At 31.5% G+C, this 23628-nt stretch overlaps 1 protein-coding gene, 1 long non-coding RNA gene and 1 pseudogene across 2 annotated transcripts; 2 read left to right on the top strand and 1 right to left on the bottom strand.

Annotated features, from left to right (window-relative positions):
* The first annotated feature begins 1259 nt into the window (after positions 1–1259).
* LOC125419515 (uncharacterized) lies at positions 1260–3031 on the top strand. Its single transcript, XM_060812887.1, has 2 exons — positions 1260–2544; positions 2754–3031. The coding sequence occupies exons 1-2, from the start codon at positions 1260–1262 to the stop codon at positions 3029–3031; spliced, it is 1563 nt and encodes a 520-aa protein (XP_060668870.1).
* A 3245-nt stretch (positions 3032–6276) lies between these two features.
* Positions 6277–8397, top strand: LOC125420507 (uncharacterized; annotated as a pseudogene).
* A 2536-nt stretch (positions 8398–10933) lies between these two features.
* LOC125420508 (uncharacterized) lies at positions 10934–12206 on the bottom strand. The gene is made up of 2 exons (XR_007238822.2): positions 11733–12206; positions 10934–11119 (listed from the first exon to the last, which is right to left on the bottom strand). It is a non-coding gene; the product is annotated as an uncharacterized LOC125420508 (long non-coding RNA).
* Positions 12207–23628: the final 11422 nt, after the last annotated feature.

The following is a 23628-nucleotide window of genomic DNA, read 5'->3' as shown; positions in this document are numbered from 1 at the left end:
ACTTTTTAGCTTGTTTATATTCCAAATGGGTGTCTATTAGAAATTGAAATTTTTACTACTCCATTCTGGTAGCGAAAGTGATAGTTAGGCTTAGCTAGTACTGATTTGCTGCACTAAGCAAAGCCAAAGTAGGAAGTGAGAAAACTTCCTCTAATCAGACAACAAAAATATTATTCGGAACCAATAGAGCCTTTTAATTGCTCATATCCTCACTAGTCCTAGAAAGGACATTTAAATAATCAAAATGAGGACGTTTTGGTTGAGTAAGTAAGCGGAAATTTCCATGGTTTTGATGATGACGCAGATATTTCTTTTTGTAGATATGTTTTGAATTTCTTTAGCATAGTGATATCACAAACAATTCCAACTTCGCAGAAAGCTAGTTTGGTCCTTCTTCTTTGGTTCAAGTCCAACTATTGACTAATAAATAATGAAGTTAGTTGATTTGAGCTTTGAAATTTATGAAGAAAATATTTATTTAGGAGTCATAAAAATTACATATTAAAAAATATTAAAGATTCTCTCTTGACCTTGACATAGCGTTTTAGCTAAGCTTTGCTTCTCATTTGTACCTTTTTTATTTATTTATTTTTTTTTTGGCCCTTTGTTGAAAGGGTCTACCTGATTTTGCTACCACCAATTATTGCCGATCAATCGTGTTTTTTGGAATTAAATTGATTTCAACTTTAAACTGCTAGTCTGCAAGAATTGCCTCATGAACTTTTATCCATATGGCTATTTTATTAAATTTTCTTCTCGCATTTTTTCCCCTGAAGTTTCTTTCCTCAAATAAATTTTACTTTTTTTTTTAAATATATATATATTTTTATATGAATGTGCATATACTAGAGATGCTCATAATCCATAACATACAAGTTATGATTAATACTTATAAATTTGATATTTATAATTTTAATATGATTTAATAGTTTCTACAGACAGAAATGATTACTTACATGAAAGAAATCGAATTGAAGCATAATTTTCTAAAAATAATAATAATAATAAAAAAATCATCATGTGGCCCATTTAACAAATAATACAAGCACCCTCTTGCCTCTAGATGGCAGTTTTATATAATTATGTACGTTTTATTACCATTCCTGCTTCATCATCAACATAATCATTTTCTTGTTCCATGGAGAAGCATAGTAATACGGCTATCTTCAATGATTCATCTATAACCACTTCTTTGGGTAGATGTTGCTACAAGCTGCCATGGCTTCTACTTCTCTTCCAACTTCATTTTGTCCATTACCATGAGTAATTCATCTGACATCTCTTATGCTGATCACCGTGCTTTAGTGGTTCCAGAACCAACCCAAGAAATGTTCCATTACACCAACTTGTCATTTCCCAGACTACACACTGGCAACTACAGAAGAGGTAGCAGTCTAAATCAAAACTCATCCTTTCAGATCCCAATCACTTGCCTTGAATTCCATATCAGGAATGTCCAAACAACTGGTGTCCAAGGCTTAATCAGAATTAAAGGCTATATGGTATTTCACAGAGAAAATAGTTACTATTCTAGTGGTATGTATTATGATCAGAATCTAGAGGATTCTCAACCAAGAGATCCAATCAGGTTTAGTCTCCATGGTTTCTGGTCAGAATCATCTGGGAAGCTTTGTATGGTCGGATCGAGCTATGATCGAATCAAAAGAGGTAATTCACTGAATCTTCCTGCTGTTTTTAAGCTTTATAATGTCAAAAAGTCAACTAGTGTTGGTGGATTGATTACTGGGGCATTACAGAGCTTGTTGAGTTCTGAGAATGGACCAAAATTTTTTGAACCAATCTCCATTATGATGTTTCCTAGGATGAATTATGAGTACTCTTTGATTCTGAAGAAGAAGTACTTAGTTCTGGTGAAAATGCTCATGTTCCTTTGGGCTTGCCTCTTGCTTCTTTTCCAAGAGATAATTTCTGTTCCCTGTGTCAATGTATTCAATCTGAGATATGCAAGCCATTGCGGTTTTGCAAAGAATTGTACCCCATTTGTTTGGGATTTTGACTATTTGCCTGGTATTGTGTCCTTAAATGAAATTGAGTGTTCTGAGGATAAACAAAAGCTGCGTGCTACAATAAAATTCCGTCTCAGTAGATATGAGGAAGAGGCTTTCTATCCCAACACAACGTTTGTTGGGGAAGGGTTGTGGAATTCAAAGAACAACCACCTTTTTATTGTTGCTTGCAGATTTTTAAATGTGAGTGAAAATTCTTTTGCTAATGTTCATGTGGGTGATTGTTCAACAAGATTAAGCTTGAGATACCCATCAATCTGGACAATTGGAAACATGAAGAGCATTGTGGGGGATATTTGGAGCAATAAAGGTTTGACAGAGTTTGGTTACTTCGATAAGATTAGAATTGAAAGTTCTTTTCAGGACCTTCCCATAGGGGTTCTTGGCTTGAAGTACGAGTATACGAAAATCGACAAGGCAAGAAAAGTGTGCACCAGAAAGAAATCTAGTACTAAAAAGGGAGCAATTTACCCTAATGTATTCTCTCAAGAAATGAGATTCGATATATCATTTACAAGTGCTAAAACAATAACAGGATGGGGAACCTCTTCTTTTCTCTCTTGGAAACCAGATTTTTTATAAGTATTTGTATTCAAAGCCTTTCTTTTAACTCAACCTTTGCAAACGAAACCACAACTAATATCAGCACTGTAGCAACACTTTCTGATGTAAATTTGAGTAGAGGGGTTTCTATATTCAACATGTCTTCAAGAATATGTATATCAGTGAACATTTTTGCTGAAGGAGTTTATGATTCCGCAATAGGAAGGCTGTGCATGATTGGCTGCAGAACACCTGGCCTAAGTGTCGAACAGCAAACTGATATTGGTTTTGTGGACTGTGAGATTCGTATTGATTTTCAGTTCCCTCCGGTCAATTCAAGGAATGGTTCAGCTCGTGTCAAGGCAAGCATTGAAAGCACAAGACACAAATCTGATCCTCTTCATTTTGAACCTCTGGTCTTGTCCTCAGTTTCTGATGAAACATATGCAGCAGAGGACTAAGATTTCGACCATATGAATATATCGTTGGTCATGTGTTAGGCTGCAACAATTGCTTTGTGAACTTTTCATCCACATGACTATTGTATTTTACTAATTTCCTTATGTTATATAAACAAGGATCAACAAAGGTGTTCATAGTCAAGAACTTCCAATTAGTTATGATCAAATAACTTTTATTTGACAGAACTAACATAATTAAATAGTTTTGTCAAATAAAAATTATTAGTTTCATTAGACAAATTTAATTAAAGCAAGTTCATAAATTAAAGATCTAAAATAGAAAATTAATATCCCAAAAGCCCTTTTATTTTTCTCAACAAAGTTTTCTAGTATGTGGCCAGCTATTTTCAACAGTAAAATAATCTTTTACTATTAGATATGAACAAGAAACCACTTAAGTAGGAATGCATAATTGAATAATAAAACCAGCAGTCTGAAACTGCTTGTAACAGTTAGGAGAGATAGAGATAGGGATCATTAATAAGCAATATTAAAACCCAACCCTGCTTCTACTTATCCAAGCAAAGAAAAAAAAGAAAAAAAAAAAAAAAAAAGGAAGTCTGCTTGTTGTTCTTCTTCATCAGTTCCATCATACTAAGGAGGAATATTTCATGGCTGAGTTCATGAGTGCTTCTGCTATGAAGGCTTTGAAGTTGCTGTACATGTTCTTCTTTGTCTTCTCCACATATTTTCTGAACTTGTTTTCCACTTCTTCTTCATCTTATTAAATCACTTATTCAGATCATTGTGCTTCGATCGTTCCTGAGTCAACCCCAATAGAAAACTGCTTCTCCATTTCCCCACTTCCCCAACTAAATTATGGCCACTTCTACATTGGTGGTGGCAATGGTCTTTTAAGTCGAAACTCATCATTTCAGGGCCCAATCTCTGTTTGTTTGGCCACGAGGAATGTCTATGCAATGAATGTGCAAGTTGAAGGCACTTAACACTTCTAAGATTCCCTGCAGGTCCTGTTTCCACCTATTACAGGTCTGGAGGTCCACATCAATGAAGTTTCTTCACTTTTAGGCTTCGAGGGTTCTGGTCAGTATCTTTTGGCAAACTTCGTATGGTTGAATCTAGTTATAGTAATTATTCAGAATAAAAATAGTTTAGTACTTGATCTTCCTGCTGTTCTTAAGCTCAATAATCTTAAGACTTCTACTAGTCTTACATCCTTGGTTACTGGAACTTTAAAGAGTTTGATAAGCTCTGATGATCAAAATTATTTTGGACCAATTTCAATGTTTATGTTTCCCAAAATGAATTATGAGTACACTTTGGTCTCTGAAGCATTTAATAATGGTACTTTTTGCGAGGATGATGTTTCTCCAGGTTTGTCTCTCAGATCTTTCTCCGGAAATGCTTTATGTTCAGTAGTTCCAATGGCAGTCAAGCCATTGCAGAGAACTGCATACCATTTGGGGCCTTAATTGACTTTCTACCCAGTGTTATGATTTTCAATCAAATAGAGTGTTCAGAGGATGAACAAAAGCTGAGAATTCTGATAGAATTTGTAGGTTTTTCTGAACTAAAAACACAGCAAAATGAGCAACAACTGATCCAAAAACTGCTCTGCATTTCATTCATGGGTAGAAAATATATAAACACAAGTTTACAAGGGTAATTCCATTAATTTTCACCTAACACTGCAATAACCATAAGCCATACTTTGACTACTTAATACAACAGATTTTTAGGAAAAACATAGTTATAAACCAACTACATATTTCCATGAACTAAACATCAGAAGAAACTAATGACAGCATGGCGGCAGCAAAAGTGTCATTACTCAATAGAATTTCTAGCCTATAGAAGGAATCATAGGGAATACAGCAGGCCTTTCAATCCCAGCAACACTTTGATTGGAGAAGGGTTGTGGGATGAGAGGAAGAATCAACTCCACGTTGATTGCTTGCCGGTTTTTGGATGCTGCAGATTCTTTGGCTGAGGCTCATGTAGGTGATTGTTCAACTAGATTGAGCTTGAGATTTCCATCAATCCGGACAATAAGGAAAACAATTAGTGTTGTGGGCCATATTTGAAGCAACAAAACTGTAGGACAAATGGGTTACCTTGATAAGATCAAATTTGAAAATTCTGTGAGAGTTATGGTGGTGTATCTACGATTTAACTAGAAATACACAAAACTTGACATCTACAGAAGTTGTGCCCAAGAAAGAAGCCTTCTAAGCACACACGAAATAATCATGAGATAACATTTGACACGTCAGTGAAAGTGCTAGCAAAAAAATAGCATGGGGTAACTCTTTCCCTCAGTCTGTTGGCAATCGGTCTTCACCTCGAATTCATATCCATAACCAGGCTTGAGGATGAACTCAAGCTCTCCAAAGACAGGGACAATTGGTATCAGCTATAAAATGAGCATATCTTTGCTATCCGATGCGAAGTTGGACAGTGGGTTTGGTTCCCTATTTTCTTATTCATCTTCTTTGGAAATCTCTGCTGAAGGCTTCTATGATGATACAACAGGAAGCTTGTGCATGGCTGGTTGCAGAAATCTTGGTTTAGTCAGTGAGTGGTCAATGGATGATGATTCTGTAGACTCTTGAGCTTCTTGTGAATATTCAGTTCTCTCCAACAAATTCAAAAAAAAATTCAGGTTATAAGCATTCAGAGCACAAGACAAAATTCTGATCCTCTTCAATTTGATCCTTTGATATTGACCTTAGATACCACTTTTTGTAAGTGCCTTATGTAATATTGTGCAATAGTTATGCTTATGCTTATTCTTCCATTGACTGTTCTCGCTGAACTTAGGCCTGTTTTTGCTAGACAACACTCAACCAAATTGTACCCATCAAAAGGCTAATCTTATATGTTCTTCTTTTGGATGATTCATTAACTTGAAAATATTGTCTTAATAAGCTGGTTCCCTTAATTTTTTTATATTTTTGTTTTGTTTTTTCCTCTTCTTTTTTCCCCTTGTAATTAGAGATATTGCCGTTTCTTTGTTTAATTGCTTCTTAAGATTGGTAGCCAAAACCTAATAAGTTGACTACATATACATATATATATATATATATATATTTTTTTTTTTTTTTGAAGACACCCTTTAAACTGCATGTCTGCAACAGCTATTATTTATGAACTTTCATCAATATGACTATCAATCTATCATAACTGGCTTCCATTTTTACTGCTATATTATAAAACTTTGAGTACATATGATCAATACTGGTTTTTACAAACAAAAATGGCTAATTACATGGAATCAAATCAAATTAATGTATTATTTGGAGAGAAAATTGGCTATGGTAACATTTTAGTATTGTGGTTGACTAGCTAGGAACCCACAAAACACAGCAATATGTAATTGAATTTTTAAGTCTTTGGACTTTCAACTAACAGAAAGGAGAGCTACATGCTAACTATTCATTGAACAATATAAAACCCAAGTCTTCTGCTTCTTTCCAAAGCCAGAAAAACAAATAAAAGTCTGCTTCCTCTTCTTCATCATTTACCATTACTTGGAGCAGCTATACTCCATGTTTATTATGATCTCCATGAGTGCTCCAGCTATTACCATTTTGAAGTGGTTGTGCATGTTCTTCTTTGTGTTCCTCACATATTTTCTGAACTTTGTTTCCTCTTCTTCTGCATCTGAAATCTCTTATTCCGATCATTGTGCTTCCATTGTCCCTGAGCCAACGTCAACAGGAAACCATTTCTCCATTTCGCCACTTCCCCGACCACTTCTTCGCTTCTTATACCTTGGTGGTGGCAATGGAGTGCTAGGTGGAAACTCATTCATAGCCCAACATCTGTTTACTTATCAACCTGGAATGTCCGTCCAACTGATATGCAAGATTTATTCCACGTTGAAGGCACTTTAACACTTCGAAAAGCTAGTGCAGACTACTACTACGAGAGCGGTTCCATAGGCCTGGAGATCCATATCAATGGAATTCATTCACTTTTAGGCTCAAAGATTTCTGGTCAGTATCTTCTGGCAAACTTTGTATGATTGAATCTGGTTATTATAATTATTACAAAGAGAAACTTAGTTTAGTACTGGATCGTCCTGCTGTTCTTAAGCTCAACAATCTCAAGAATTCCACTAGTATCACAAGCTTGGTTACTGGAACTTTAGAGTCTGATAAGTTCTGGTGATCCATATTATTTTGAACCAATTTCTTTAATGTTTATCTTTGCTAGGGAAAATTACGAGTACACTTTGGTATCTCAAGTGTCTGATAATAATATTTCTGTTGATAGTGATGTTTCTTCAGGTTTGTCCGTCAGATCTTTCCCATTAAATACTTTTTGTACTTTAGTCCCCCCAGTAGTCAACCGTTTCTCTTTGAAATATGCAAGACACTGCAATAGTTCTGCAAAGAACTGCACACCGTTTGGTACTTTAATTGACTTTCTACCCACAGTGGTCTTTTTCAAAAAAATTGAGTGCTTAGAGGATGAACAAAGGTTGAGAGTTCTGATAGAATTTTGTGTTCCTCGAGAAAATATTTTGATCTACAGCCCTTCCAATCTCAACACAACATTGATTGGGGAAGGTATGTTGGATGCTAAGAGGAATCAGCTCCATGTTGCTGCATGCCGTTTTCTAGATGCAGCAGATTCTTTGGCTGAGGCTCATGTAGGGGATTGTTCTACAAGATTAAGCTTGAGATTCCCCGCAATCTGGACAATCAAAAATACTAAGAGCATATGGGTCACATTTGGAGCAACAAAACTGAGGGAGAATTGGGTTACTTTGATAAGATCAAATTCGAAAGTTCTGAATCACTTATGTTGCCGGATCCAGGCTTCAACTACAAGTACACAGAACTTGACAAAGTAAAGAAGTTGTGCCCAAGAAAGAAGCTAGCTAAACACAAGGGGAATACTTATCCAAATCCATTTTCTATCCCGGAGATGACACTCACCATGTCAGTTGAAAGTGAAAAAAGAAAGATTGCATCAGTCGACTCTTTCCCTCTCTCTGTTGGTAAGCATTCTGTGCCGCGTTGGTATTCAAATCCCTTATTGACTAACTCAAGCCTTTCAAAGAGAGGGCCGGTTGGTATCAGCTATACAATGTTCATCTCTCTCCGCCTGGTGTTAAGTTGGACAATGTGAGTTCTCTATTTTCCAACTCATCTAGTTTTACAGAAATTACAGCTGAAGGCATCTATGATGACACAGCAGGAAACTTGTGCATGGTGGGCTGCAGAAAGCTTGGCTTAGACAGTCAATTGTCGATGGATGATTCTTTAGATTGTGAGATCTTTATCAAGATTCAGTTCTCTCCAAGAAATACATATGATAATTCAGGTTATTTCAAGGGAAGCATTGAAAGCACGCGCCAAACTCTGATCCTCTTCATTTTGATCGTTTGGAGTTAGTGCCCCATTCCTCTTTTTGTCAATGTTATTAGTATTCGTCTTTTTGTCGATGTAATATGTGACATTATGCTAATTAGCAACTGTGTTTTTCTTATGAATTATGTTTGTCAGTTGGAATAACAGTCAAATGTCCATCTTGTAAGCATTTTTCTTGATCGTATGCTTTTTAATTTCCATGCATTGCCAATTTTACTAGATCTGTACAGCAAGAAAAGAAAAGAAAGAAAAGAGAAAATCAGATATTAGATGCTTCCACATTTCTTTATAATAACTCAGAAAGGGAATCGTTAGATTGAAGAATATTTGAATGATAAGAATTTGAGCACTGGCAAACAATTTTTCATGCTTTAGCAAGAGACTTTGACAAACTTCCATTGTATATGGAGCATGGATGTGTGAAAAATTGGTCTACTTCATCTCCAAAAAGTGGATGTGTTTTATTTAGTTTGACATACTGGCACCCATTATTTTTAATTAGTTTTAGTTTGTAATATATACATATATTATCCCTTCATCTCTCATGTATTGAATTGAAAATGCTTTATCTTACTGTTGACTTTCCATTTATACCATGCACAAGTCAACTCATCAAAAGCCTTGAATAAATTTGTTTAGTAACAATCTTGCTACACTTTTTCTTATACTGCTACTAACAGAAAAGAGAGCTATAGGCTAACTACTTCTCAATCAATATTAAAACCCAAGGCTACCTGCTTTCCAAGGCAAACAACAAATAATTATTAAAAAAAAAAAGGAAAAAAAAAAAGGGGCAAACAGCAAATAAAAGTTTGACAACCACCGTATTGTGGCCAACCTTGCTCATAATGGCACAATTATATAAAAATATATTATATACAAATGTAGCTGGTTACTGATTGCCTTTTAAGTTATGAAGCCACCAACTCCCGAGCACTGCGAGGAGGTTGGTTTCCCATATTCTCTTAATGTATACAAATTAATCAGGTATTAAAATTTGCAGCTACCTAGATTTGCATATGAATGCATGCTTGCACACACACACACACACACACACACATATATATATATATATATATATATATGCATGTATCTTTGCTCTGTGCTATATAGACTTACAATAGTAGTGACCAAAATTAAAGTTTAATTGGTTTCAATTTTCAAACCATGTTCCAATGATATTCTTGTCGATCGGACAAGACTTTATTCATTTTGTGTCCTTTCATAAATGCTTCGAATACATTCCTATTATATACACTTTATGCTGATGCTCAATCGAAAAACTATCCAGCTGGAGTTAGTTATGAGCTTTAATTTGTTAAATTTTTATTTAATTAATTAGTTTGAATTCAATTTTGTAATTTACACATATTTAATATTTTGAAGAATCAGATACTATTAGTAGAGCTAAATCTTTTCCCTTTCCTTTTAACAAAAGTAGAATTTAGTAGTATTGTTCAATTGACTGAGCCTCTTTGTTTCCCATATTGAGGTTATAGGTGGATGTCATTTAATATAATAAATTTTTTGATACATGTAGTATTATTTTTTTATCCGATATTTAAAATTGCACCTACTAAAAATGAATTAGTACTATATTCATTTTCAGAAATCAATTTTAGATTTTATAATAGTGTTAATAAAATGATAAAAAAATAATTTTAAAGTTACTGCCTTCCCTCAGTTTTTTTTTTTTTTTTCAAATAATATGCCTTAATAGTTTAAATTTAAAAAAAAAAAAAAAGAAGAAAGAAAGAAAGGGGACTAGAATGTTTGGGAAAAAAATATAAACAGTAGCGTATTTTTATGGGATTTGCTAACGTTACAAAGCCAGAAAATTTCAAATGTAAACCAGCTGTCACACCGGCTTCGAAGCCCAGAACACATTCAAAGCCCAAAAGTTAAGGTGGGTTGCATTAATTCTAGGTTGGAGTGGGACCGTTGATGTGGGTTCGGATCCTCCGTCCAATTGGTAAATACAATTTGCATTTTTTGAATTGTTTTTGCTTACCAGATTTCTTATTGTTTAACAATTTTCTTTGGACGCGTTTTACGTCCTCATATATTATTTTTCACATTTACAATTTTCTAGTTATAATAGGTTGCTTGCTAAGAAGGATTTTAATTTGTAACAGGTTAAAATTTATCATATGCTTAAATAATTAATTTTTGATAATTAGATTGTATAGAGTCTGCATGATTTGATTTATGATCCTTCGGCACATGAACATGAACATGAACTACAGATCAAAGATTAAAAAAAAAAAAATGATCGTGCGGCACATAAATATGAACAACAGATCAAAGATTTAAAAAAAAAAAAAGAAAAAAAAAAACTAAATATGATAGGTAGGGTTTGTCGTTTGATTAAATAAATAATTTAAGTGATGATCAAAATAAATAAATAAATAATTTAAGCGTACATGGTTGGCTGGAGATCTACTTTTATTATTTATGTGATTGATCTCGCGTCTTGTGCTATAGATTTTCTCAAATATTTTAGTTGGTTTTCTATTTTATTCAGTTTTCTTTAATTTTCAAAATGTTTGTCTATAACGTGTTCTCAAACTCAAATACAAGTGCATACATATATACATATATCTTTGGACAGCGTGCATACAATTATACAGGATTCGCTTGGCAAAATATATAGAATACAGGACTACTAAAGCAAGGATATACAGTAGTGTCCCTTGTAACAAAGTTGGACAACATCTTTGAACGCCAGATACAGCTGGCCCATCCTCTAACACACATACCAAACGTTAAACACATTTGTTGCAATTGCTTTAGACGTTCATGTCATTCATAATAAGATGTTATCCTTAGTATATTAATCCAACAATAATAAACCATGGATATGCAAATTCTAATGCAATTTATACTTCATATATTTGTATATAACCTCATAGATTAGATATAATCCAATGTTATATCAGCCAGCATAAAAAATTCGGTGTCATCAAATAGAAATCAACTATATTTATATACACATTTAACTTCTAATATTATGAATGCGGTCATAATTGTAATGAAAATTAATATTGAATTACTTATCATTCATAAAATATATTATTTTTAATTATTTATAATTTAAAAATAATTTTATGATACGATTGATTTATATACCAACTATATTAAAATTGATATTTTTTTAAAAAAAAATATCAATTTTTACTGTAAACAATATATATACATGCACAGCAAACAGTAATTTTTTTTTTTATAATTTAAAAACTATATATCTAAAATTAATTACATATAATTGGACATTAATACCCACCGTATTGTGAACCACCTCCACAAAATTATATAAATATATATTATATAGGTCGGTAGGGGTAGTTAATGAGTGGCACCTGAGTTGTCCTCCGCAGACGTCATGGTTGCTTCGCAAGGTTAACGCTGATCAGACAATAATTTGGAGTGGTACCAGCTGGGTCAATAACGCGTGGCTCGTATCCTGTGAAAGGAGTAGAAAGAGGACCAGCTGGGTCAATAACGAATGGCTCGTATGGCTCGTATCCTCTGAAAGGATTAGAAAGAGGTCCAAAACCAGGAGGACCACGAGGCTCCCGAGGACTGCGAATTCCACGGGGTTGTTGTGGAGCTTGGGGAACAGGAGGATCGTCAGTAAAAATATTTCCCATATTCTCTTGATGTATACAAATTAATGAAGTATTCAATTTGCTGCTACCTAGATATATTTGCATATGAATGTGTGCTTATATACACACACACACACACACACACACACATAGACACGTGTGTGTGCCGTGCTTGCTTTATACTTTATAGACTTACAATAATAGGGAACAAAATTAAAACAATTATTCTCCTTTCGATGTGTCGAAAATTTATTCGTTTTGTGTCCTTTTGGTATGCCATGAAAAAAATTTGCTTTAAATATATTCCTATTATATACACTACTTTATGCAGATGCTCGATCGAGAATTACACATCCAACTGGAATTGGTCATGAGTTTCTGTTCGTTAAAAGTTGATTGACGTATTTAATTTGTTGAGTTTTTATTTGGTTAATTCATTTGAGTTCAATTTTGTAATTTACACATATTTAATATTTTGATGAAGCATAAGAATTCTATTAGTAGAGCTAAATCTTGTTCTTTTCACAGTAACAAAACTAGAATCTAGTAGTACTGCTAAATTGACTGATCCTCTTCGTTTCCCAATAAGCTGTGAACCATCTTCTAAAGCTCTGGACTCTTTTATTCCATTTCCATCCATTCAAACACATATGTACGGAGAAAAAAAATATTATTAATTAGTTACCTAGATTGATTATTTATTTATTTATTATGTTGAACTATTAATATTCCGAGACTATATGAATTATTTCCACTGTTCCAGGATTTACCAAAAAGAGGCCAGGAGATTTGGAAAATTTTGATTTAGACTCTTATTTATTTATTTAGTTTTTGCTCCGGAGACTCTTATGGTTTTGCTTTAATTAACTTAGGTACCTTATATTTTTGTAAAATTATCATAATTAATCTCCCATTTATTAATTTTTATTAATTAAAGATCAAAATTATATTTTTACAATATTATTCAATTATAAAATATTAATTTTCAACTTATATATGTATTTAAACTGTTAAAATTAATTAGTAAAAAATTATAAATTTATCTATTTTGATAGATATAGAAAATTAATGAAAGGTTAGTAATAATTTTTGGAATATTTAAGATTTAAGTGTAATTATGATAAAATTAAAAGAGTATAAATGAAATTTATCTTATAGATTTAGAAGTTGATTGATGTATTTAGTTCTTTTTAACTTTTCCGAAATTGTATAGTTAGTTTTTTTTTTTTATAAATAAATTATTATTATTATCATCAATATTGTATATATCTATTGGGCTGACATTAATTAAATTTTCCTTTGGATAATACTCGTCAAGGTGATAAAAGTAAGAAAGGAAGAATATATATAATACAACTACTACTGCTAAATTGACTGATTGTTCGATTCCTAATAATGTTGCGTTGGTCATACATATTCGAGGATGATTTCTTGATGCTATTATATGTATTTTCTTTATCAATTCCAGATTAATTAATTATAATTAGCCATGTTTTTAGAGGGCCAGCTTATCTTCTGTTGCAGTTGAATGTGTATATATATATATATATATATATAATGAACAGTAGACGTTGTTTGATAAGGTGGTTGCTTTTTTATTTTACTATCTAATTGTGAGTAATTTGTATACTTCAAGTGCTAATTAATAGTAATATTACAATTATAAACTTGAATAAAAGAAAAAAAAGTAATACAATTTGAAATTATGTTCAATTTGATGTTTATATTTCTTATCTATGTAATTTTGTACTCAATTTATATTCTGAACAGTTTTTAACTATCATTAATACATATTTGAAATAAACAAATTACATATATTAAGGTATATAAAAAAAAAAAAAACTAAAAACCAAGAAACGGTACCAAGTTTTTGTAACCAAATAAAATGAATAAAGTATTTTTTGATCAACCCTTTGTCTACTAACCCAAAAAATAAAATAAAAAAATGTCGTAAATATTGTTTTGTCATTAATGAAAACAATAAAATTCTTATGACGCAAATATGCATCCTCTTTTTTATTTTCAGTTATTTATTTATTTATTTCTACCAAAGCAAAGAAAATGCATTAATTTTTATTCGGATCCACATCCCCGTCCCATCTTATTATATTTTTCCTTTTTTTTATTTTTATAAAAACATTGATTAACTTCTACCATGATTTGTATAAAAAAAACTTTTATGGATAAATTATATGTATCAATCTCATGAAATCGGTTGATTCACAAGGATCTATATAATAATTTTTAAAAAAAAAATTCTTATGACTTTTTGAAAAGAAATAAACTAATATGTTTCTCATTATTAATAATGTATATATAATTTAATTGTATGACACTCTATTCGATGGCAACGGATTAGTTATGAATAAACTCAGGAGAATAACAAGAGGAAGGTAGTCATCATGATCATCGTCCCGATGACCATAGAAAGATGAATAAGCTTATATAGGAAGAGCTAGAGACCAAAAAAAAAAGTACAAATAGTTGTTCCTCTCTTTTGCTACTACTTGAGGAGCCAGCACAAGTGGAATATTTGTTCCCCATAATGATGTTTTACAAATTAATATTATACCACACCAAATACTCTAAAAGACATCGATGTCTACTAGTTTATTTGTTTTTAACTCTCAACAACCTTCTTATTCTCTCTACCCTTAATAAACACAAAAGTTATGTACGTATGTATGAAGAGAAACAGAAGACAATTAGGCGTGATGTTATGATGTCCTAGTGATCTTCACCATGATGGATCGCAAAAACAAAAGTGATGTCAGTATTCACAATGCAAATATATATACAAATGCAGGAATCATCTCACAGAATTGTTTGGTAACAAACTCATCAAAAGCCTTGATTAAATTTGTTTGATAACAGAAAAGAAAGCTATATATATATATATATTTAACTAACAAAAAGGAGGGCTACATAGGGTAACTACTTTTCAAGGTACATTAAAACCCGGTTCTACCTGTTTTCCAAGGCAAGCAGCAATTAAAAGTCTAGTTGTTATTTAATAATTTTCATTATCTTCCCATCAGTGAAGAAGCAAAAAACTGTGTGGGTTTCTTCATGATTGCTTCTGCTGGTAAGCGTTTAATGGGGTGCTACGCGTTCTTCTTTGTCATCCCCACATTTTTTTTTTTTTTTTTTTATGAACTTTGTTTTCTCTTCTTTGTCATCCACAGCCTTTCTTAACTCGAGCTTTGCAAACACAAACCTGGTTAATATCAGCTATAAACTAATTGTCACGACACTTTCTGATGTAAATTTGAGTAGTTGTAAATTTGAACAATTGATTCGTGAACTGTCATCCACATGACTAGTGTATTTTACTAATTACCTTTATGTTATATGAATGAGGATACATACAGATGCCTATACTAATGAATCAACAATATCCAATATGATAAAACAACTTAGTGTCATTGACTTGAAATTTCTTACTTCAAGCCAAGTGATTGTAGTCATCAAAAGGGTTCAAAACTCATCGATCTTTTCCCCCACCATAGAATTTGTATGCTTGGGATGAAGAATGTGAAACCTAGAAGATCAAAAGGCAAAAAACAGTTTTCAACTCCATGGAAATTAAGCAAATATTTGACATATATTCTACGATCTAAAAGTATCAAAATATACAATGAAAATGACAAATATTTATGAACAAATTTTGAAAAAATTGAAAGATTATATATATGGAAGGTAAAGATTTTTGATAGAGACGGAAAAAGAGATATATGAGAGTGCTGGCAAAGACCTCAGAATTATAAAGATAGTTGAGCAAGGCCAAGGGGTAGTTAATGTTGTGAGGAAGAACATTAACGAAAGCGTGTGAATTTGGTATATGGTAAGTGTTATTTATTTATCAGTGTTGATTCTATACCTTCTTAAACTTTTGCACATGGCATCATCTCAACGGTTGTATCTGGGGATATTAATTAAAAATTCGTTATTTGTTTGTTATTACTGGTGGTGATGATAAATTTATATTTAGCTAGTTGCACTTAATTCTATTATTTTATATTAAAACTTTAAAAATGAATTTTTTATAATAATTATTTAAATTTTTATCTGAAATATAAATTTTAATGGTGATTATTCAATAATTATAACAAATATTGGTAAAAAACCCGATCAATTAAAACAAAGACTGATAAAAAACTGATAATGTGGGGTATGTATTTTCAAGTGTGATCTTGATCATTATTTCTTTGACTTTGATATATAAGGTCAAGTCTTCTATTTTTAAGCTATCTAAAAAAAAAAAAACAAAACAAAATAAATAAATAAATCAAAGATTTTGTATGAGTATTAATATATATATATATATATATATATATATATTAAGATACGTCTCAAGTAAAGATGCTACCAACTCACCTGTATAAGAATGCTAATCTGAGAACTTCGAGTGGATTTATGCATATTCTTCCGCTCGTATTTTTCAAGTTAGCATCCTCATCTAGGAATTATTGATAACGTTACCCTATATGTATACTCTTTATGATCTCTAATTTTTTTTTCTTCCTATTATTTTTTTGGGTGAGGAAATATTTTCTCTCCCTTACATATTTGTATCTCCCTAATTTTTTTTAGATGAATAATCTCCCTAATATCTTTGATTTTACACAATGGAGTTGATAATAATTCCAAAATCAAAGTCACATGCTAATAGTCTCCGCTAACCTAGTATTGTTAGTATTATTATTATTAAAGTATGAAACCTATGAATGAAATCTTATGGAAAATCCTCAGTTGTCGATGAAGGGAGTTGGGTCATGGTTCGAATGTGGAAGAGAAGTGAGAAAGAGCCTCTGTTTATAAATTTTATTGATCAAAGTTGAATGGTTCATGTTTTGTTCCACAAGAGAAGCGAAGCAAAGAGAAAGGGAAAAGAGTCATACGAGATAAGAGAGTTTCATGTCATTTTCTATTTTCTGAAGTGGAAAATTGTTCAATGTGGCATGAGTCTATATGCAGCAATACCCGTTCGCAATTTTTTTTTTTTTTTCGTATCCATACATTTAGAGCATCTCAAATGGTTCTTTCTATTGAAGTTTATGTGGTATTGTTTTTGGAAAGTGCTCATGCTTATATGACATTTTTTCTATTTAATAGATAATATTTTAGATAATTTTTTTCTAATGGATTCGGTTTAAAATGTTCTAAAATGCCAATATGTAATTTTTTATTTTAAAATTATATCTAATTAAAAAAACCAAAAGTCCATGCAGGAGTTATTTTTCTTTTATTAAACGTCAATCAAATAAATAAAATATTGAGTCAGTTTATCTAACAGAGCATCCAAAAATGGACAGTGTCTTTTATAGCTTCTATTTCTTTTGTTGTCACATCAGTTTAACAGAACTAATACACAAAACCATTGGAGATGATTTTTTTAAAATCTTATCTATTTGTCTGATGTGAAAATTTTTTTTTTAAATGAACACAAAACCATTGGAGATGCTCTTAGTACATTGGAGGTACTTACTGAGTTAATTTTTTTTCTTTTTTTTTTTTGGGATAAAAATTGGAGATAATACAAAACCAGTCTCTTTGAAAATAATAAGATTGACGAAAAAGTAATCTTTATTGGGCAAATAATTCCCTCTCTTTGCTATTTTTGATCCAATAATCTTTATGGGGCGTTTGGATAGTGGTAAAGTTAGTGGGAATTTAAAATTTCATAGGAAAGTGAAATTTTCTCCTATTTGGATAATTTTTAAGAGAAGAAATTTGTGGGCCCTAGTGGAAAATAAATTTCGTAATGTGGAAAACCGACAGAGAAATTGGATCCTACTAAAAATGTATCATTCTAAAATTCCCTGAGAAATTGATATTATATATTTTTTTAAATATAATTTTATCCTTTAATTTTAATGTATAAATTTTTTTAATTACTTGTAAGTCCTATTTTCCTCTATAATTAACCAAACACTATAAAAAGAATCCCAAAAAAACTCATTCTCAGGAAATTAATTTTTAAAAATCAGTTTCCTTCAATACTTTCGTTTTTACCAAACACCCCATTAATTCTTATAAGACAAGGAGCACAAGACTTTACTGGATTTGGCTATAATATTTTAACTATTTTAGTCTTAAAAAATTAGAAATAGTCCATCCAATACAACATCTCAAATGGACCCTCTATTTTTTCTTTTTTTTCTTTTTCAAATACTTAATTGTACTTTTTTGTGAATACATACATGAATATATACATATATATATGTACTTTTTTGTGAATACATACATGAATATATACATACATACATATATATATATATATATATATATATATATATTTGACAGACATAACAACTAATTAGCTAGATACGCAATTTGACTATATAAATAAAGTTCCAACCATATTCTTCTGAATCAGATCTGGTGGTGGAGCTTTAGGAACAAGAGCACTGCGAGGAAGTTGGTTTCCCATATTCTCCTAATGTATAATCAAGTATTAAAATTTGCAGCTACCTAGATTGTGCATATGAATGGATGTTACATATATACATATATATATATACATGTACCGTTGCTTTGTGCTATATAGACTTACAATACTAGCAACCAAAATTAAAGTTTAATTGGTTTCAATTTTCAAACCCATGTTCCAATGATATTCTTGTCGATCGGACAAAACTTTATTCATTTTGTGTTCTTTCATAAATGCTTCGAACACATTCCTATTATGTACACTTTATGCTGATGCTCAATCGAAAAATATCCAGCTGGAGTTAGTTATGAGTTTTGATTTGTTAACTGTTGAATGCCGTATTTAATTTATTAAATTTTTATTTAATTAATTAGTTTGGGTTCAATTTTTTAATTTACACATATTTAATGTTTTGAAGAATCAAATTATATTAGTAGAGCTGAATATATTTCTTTTCATTTTAACAAAAGTAGGATTTAGTAGTACTGTTAAATTGTTTGATCCTCTTTGTTTCCCATATTGAGTTTATATGGTGGGTGTCATTCGGTAAAATTTTTGGTGTTTTAGCGTTACTTTTTTCCGATATTTGAAATTACACGTACTGAAAAGAAATTACAGTACTATATATCTAATTAATATATTACACCTACTAGAAAGGAATTACAGTACTATATATCTAATTAATATATAATTTTCTGCTTTTCCATATTTTAAATTTTTTTGATAAATTGGGAAGGAGGATCTCAATACTAGATCTTGAACTTTATGGTTTTTCTTATTCGGATTTGAGAGAGCATATATGTAAATATAAAGTTAACTCCTTATATTATTATATATGTATGTGGTGACATGTATCTCTTTTTCCTTGATGGTTTTTCTTTTTTGGATATATGGTTATATTATTGATTATATTAATTTATCTGTTTAAAAAAAAAAAAAAAAGAGGGGGACTAGAATGTTTGGGGAAAATCAGCATAGTACTACATCCATTTTCAGAAATTAATTTTAGATTTTATAACTGTGCTAATAAAATGATAAAAAATAATTTTAAAGTTACTGCCTTCCCTCTGTTTTTATTTTTTATTTTTTATTTATTTACTTTTATAAATAATATACCTTAAAAAAAAAAAAAGGGGACTAGAATGTTTGGGCAAAAAATGTAAACCGTAGTGTATTTTATGGGACCTGTTAACGTTACGAAGCCAGAAAATTTCAAATTTAAACCACCTGTCACACCGGCTTCGAAGCCCACGACCGTGTCAAAGCCGAAAGGTTAAGGTGGGTTGCATTAAATCTGGATTGGAGGGGGACAGTTGATGTGGGTTCGGACCCTCCGTCCAATTGGTAAATATAATTTGCATTTTCTGAATTGTTTTTGCTTTCCAAATTTCTCCTTCTTTAGCAATTTTCTTTGGACCCGTTTTACGTCCTCAAATATGATTTTTCACATTAACAACTTTCTAGTTATAACAGGTTGCTTGCTAAGAAGGATTTTAATTGTGACAGGTTAAAATTTATCATATGCTTAAATAATGTCTGATAATTAAACTGTATTGAATCTGCATGATTTGATTTATGATCCTTCGGCACATGAATATGAACCACAGACCAAAGATTAAAAAAACTATGCTAAATATGATGTCTAAGGTTTATTGTTTGATTAACTAAATAATTTAGGCGATGATCAAAATAAATAATTTAAGAGTGCGTGGTTGGCTGGAGATCTACTTGTATTAATTATGTGATTGATCTCGCATCTTGTGCTATAGATTTTCTCAAATATTTTAGTAGGTTTTCTATTTTATTCAGTTTTCTTTAATTTTCAAAATGTTTGTCTAAAACATGTTAACTCAAACTCAAACTCCATCAAGTGCATGCATACATACATACATATATATGAATATTAGGATTCACTTAGCAAAATGTATAGAATACAGGACTATTAAAGCAAGGATATACAGTAGGACCCCTTGTAACAAAGTTGGACAACATCATTGAACAACACATACAGCTGGCCCATCCTCCAAACATATCTGTTGCAGTTGCTTTAGACGTTCATGTCATCCATAATAAGACAGTATCCTTAATATATTAATCCAACAATAATAAACCATGGATATGCGAATTCTAATGCAATTTATACTGCCTAAATTTGTATATAATCTAATATGTAATCAAATATTAGTACGTTAACATAAAAAGTTCGGTGTCACCGAATCGAAATCAACGATATTTATATAATTTATAAGATATATTATTTTTAATTCCGTATAATTTATGGGATATATATCTAAAATTAATTACTTATAATTGGCGTTAACACCCACCGGATTGTGAGCCACCTCCACAAAATTATATATATATATATATATATATATATATTATGCAGGTAGGTAGGTGGTAGTTACTGATTTTCATCGGAGTTCCACCATCTAAATTAGAGTTCGTCCTTCGGAAATTTCAGTTCTTCAAGGTGGTGGGAGGTTCTAATTGCGGCGAATGATGAGTAAGGAGCAGCAAGATGTCCAAAACCAGGAGGACCACGAGGCTCCCGAGGACCACGAATTCCACGGGGTTGTTGTGGAGCTTGAGGAACAGGAGCAAATTATACTATACAGACTTACAATCGTGGGGAACAAAATTAAAGCGATTATTCCCTTCTCGATCTGACAAAATTTTATTCGTTTTGTGTCCTTTCAATTTGGATGGTACGTACCGAACAAAATTTGCTTTAAATATATTCCTATTATATACACTACTTTATGCAGATGCTCTATCGAGAACTATATATCCAACTGGAGTTGGTCATGAGTTTTTATTTGTTAAAAGTTTATTGGTGTATTTAATTTGTTGAGTTTTTATTTGATTAATTAGTTTGAGTTCAATTTTGTAATTTGCACATATTTAATTATTTGATGAAATTAATTCTCTTAGTTGAGCTAAATCTGTTTCTTTTCATAGTAGCAAAACTAGACTCTATAGTAGTACTGTTAAATTGACTGACTTCTCCCTTTCCCAATAAACTGGGAACTATCTTCTAATGCCCTGGACTATTTTATTCCATTTCCATCCATTCAAACACCTATGTACGGAGAAAAACAATGTAAAGTTAATTAGTTAGCTAGATTGATTATTTATTTATTTATTTGAACTATTAATATTCCCAAACTATATGAGTTATTTTCCAGTGTTCCATGATTTACCCAAAAAAAAAAAAAATGGAAAAAGGCTAAGTAAATTTTGGAAATTTTCATTTACTCCTATGGTTTTGCTTTAATTAATTTAGAACCCATAGGTTTTTGGTGGGATAGTTAGGACAGGTAGGGTATAAACTTTCTACCGTCCTGTGAAGACATCCATAGTAGTATGCCTTGAACCAGATTGTCGACACATAAGATTCTGGAAAATTGATAGTACATAACATGAGAACCGATTTCCCTTTATGCTCTATTTCTTTTTTACTACTTTGTCTTTATTTTTGACCGATGTCTAATTTAGATATCTCCTCGTTGTATCATAGTTTATTGAGGGGGCTCAGAATCACATCTAGATCTGTTATGGTGTTTCATTAGTATTCCTGAGATTTGGAGTGCGGTTCGTTATATTTCTATATTCTATCAATATTTGTCTGTTATAAGTTTTGTTTTCCAAATACGAATTGCCTGTTATGCGAATGGCCATATCTGATGTCATGGCCATATGTAATTTTCCTTTCTGATATTATGGGAATTAGTTGGTTCCTAAAGATTCAATATGTATATATAAAGCTTTGATGCTAGTAGGACGCTGTTCCCTTGACTATTTTAGACTATACTACATGTTTATGATGGTCAATAGCCGATTGTAATGTTTATGGAAGAAAATATACTGATTATATCTTTACATCTACTTTGTTCAGTATGTTTCCTTGCTATTGTATCTAATTTTATCAAAAAAAAATTTTTTTTCAGAGAGTTACACTCCGTGGAATGTTGGGAAATTGAGGGATCTATATTAATGGTTCTGAAATCCATCCTGGAGCGACACACTACACTGATAAAGTATCTACTGTTAGATTACCTTTACCTTGAAAATTATGCATTTCAGTGTCAAGAAAATTACCCTCTTCCAGAGGGGGTTTAGTGCAACAGGGGAAGCATTGTGATTATGAATGAAGGAAAGTCATGAATTTCAGTATCAAGAAAATTACCTTCTTCCAGAGGGGGTTTAGTGCAACATCGAAATCATTGTGATTATGATTGAAGGAAAATTATGAACCGCCACTTGCAAGATGGAGATATTGTGCATGTTGACCAACGAATATGACAGTTTTTCTTTTCATTTGAATGTTAAAAAAGTTAATAACTCTTACCCTGTTTAAGGTTTTACTGGGTGTATATCATTGATGAGACCCAGTTTGCCAAAGTATAATAGATTTGGTTTGGAACTGGACCAGCTCAAAGGGTGCGGTATGGCCCAAACCTATTTGGCAAACGGGTTTTTGTGTCGTTTTACAAGGTAAAAATCAATGTCATTTCCAAACGGTAGCTCAAAAACAAATTCAAGATCTAAAAGTGCACTTAAATTTGTAATGGTGATTTAATTTGTAGATGATCTATTTATTAGCTGTCAGTTTATGAATTATTAGTTGGGGGAAAAAAAAAAAAACCGGAAAATTGAGAAAGATCAGAAAACTTAAAAGTTGAAGACAGAATGAAAAAGTACCCCCTTAAAAATAGACACCAAATAATTTATTAAATATATATTTGTTACTAAATAACCAAAATATAGGTAAATTAATCTTTGAAAGAATAAATATAATTAAATATAAAAGTTTAGATAATAACATATATTATTACATTTGATAAATAATTTAACCGAAATAACTTAATAGGCTGGTTGATGTTTCTAAGTATTATTCGAACTAAATATATATCAAAACATAACTTGAAAAAACAAAAATTGTACCATGGACAAAGTCGCCCACCAGTCCTGGTTTAAAAAAAAAAATATATATATATATATATATATAAGTAAAAAGAGTCCCCATATACTGTATGCTACGGGCGTGCATGTTGTTTGCCAACAAGGACAATATGTACAAGAACAAAATTAAAGGAACTCTTCTACCATAAATATCTGTGGAGGAATTTGTACAAACTATAAGTAAAACAATCTGTCACAAATCATCTACGCCGGCCGTACATAGGGGTTAATATATGGATCATTAGTTTC

Source organism: Ziziphus jujuba, chromosome 11 (genome assembly GCF_031755915.1).
Source record: "Ziziphus jujuba cultivar Dongzao chromosome 11, ASM3175591v1".
Classification (NCBI taxonomy): Eukaryota; Viridiplantae; Streptophyta; class Magnoliopsida; order Rosales; family Rhamnaceae; genus Ziziphus; species Ziziphus jujuba.
The sequence above is the reverse complement of the archived record's forward strand: the minus strand, read 5'-3'. Positions and strand labels throughout refer to the sequence as shown.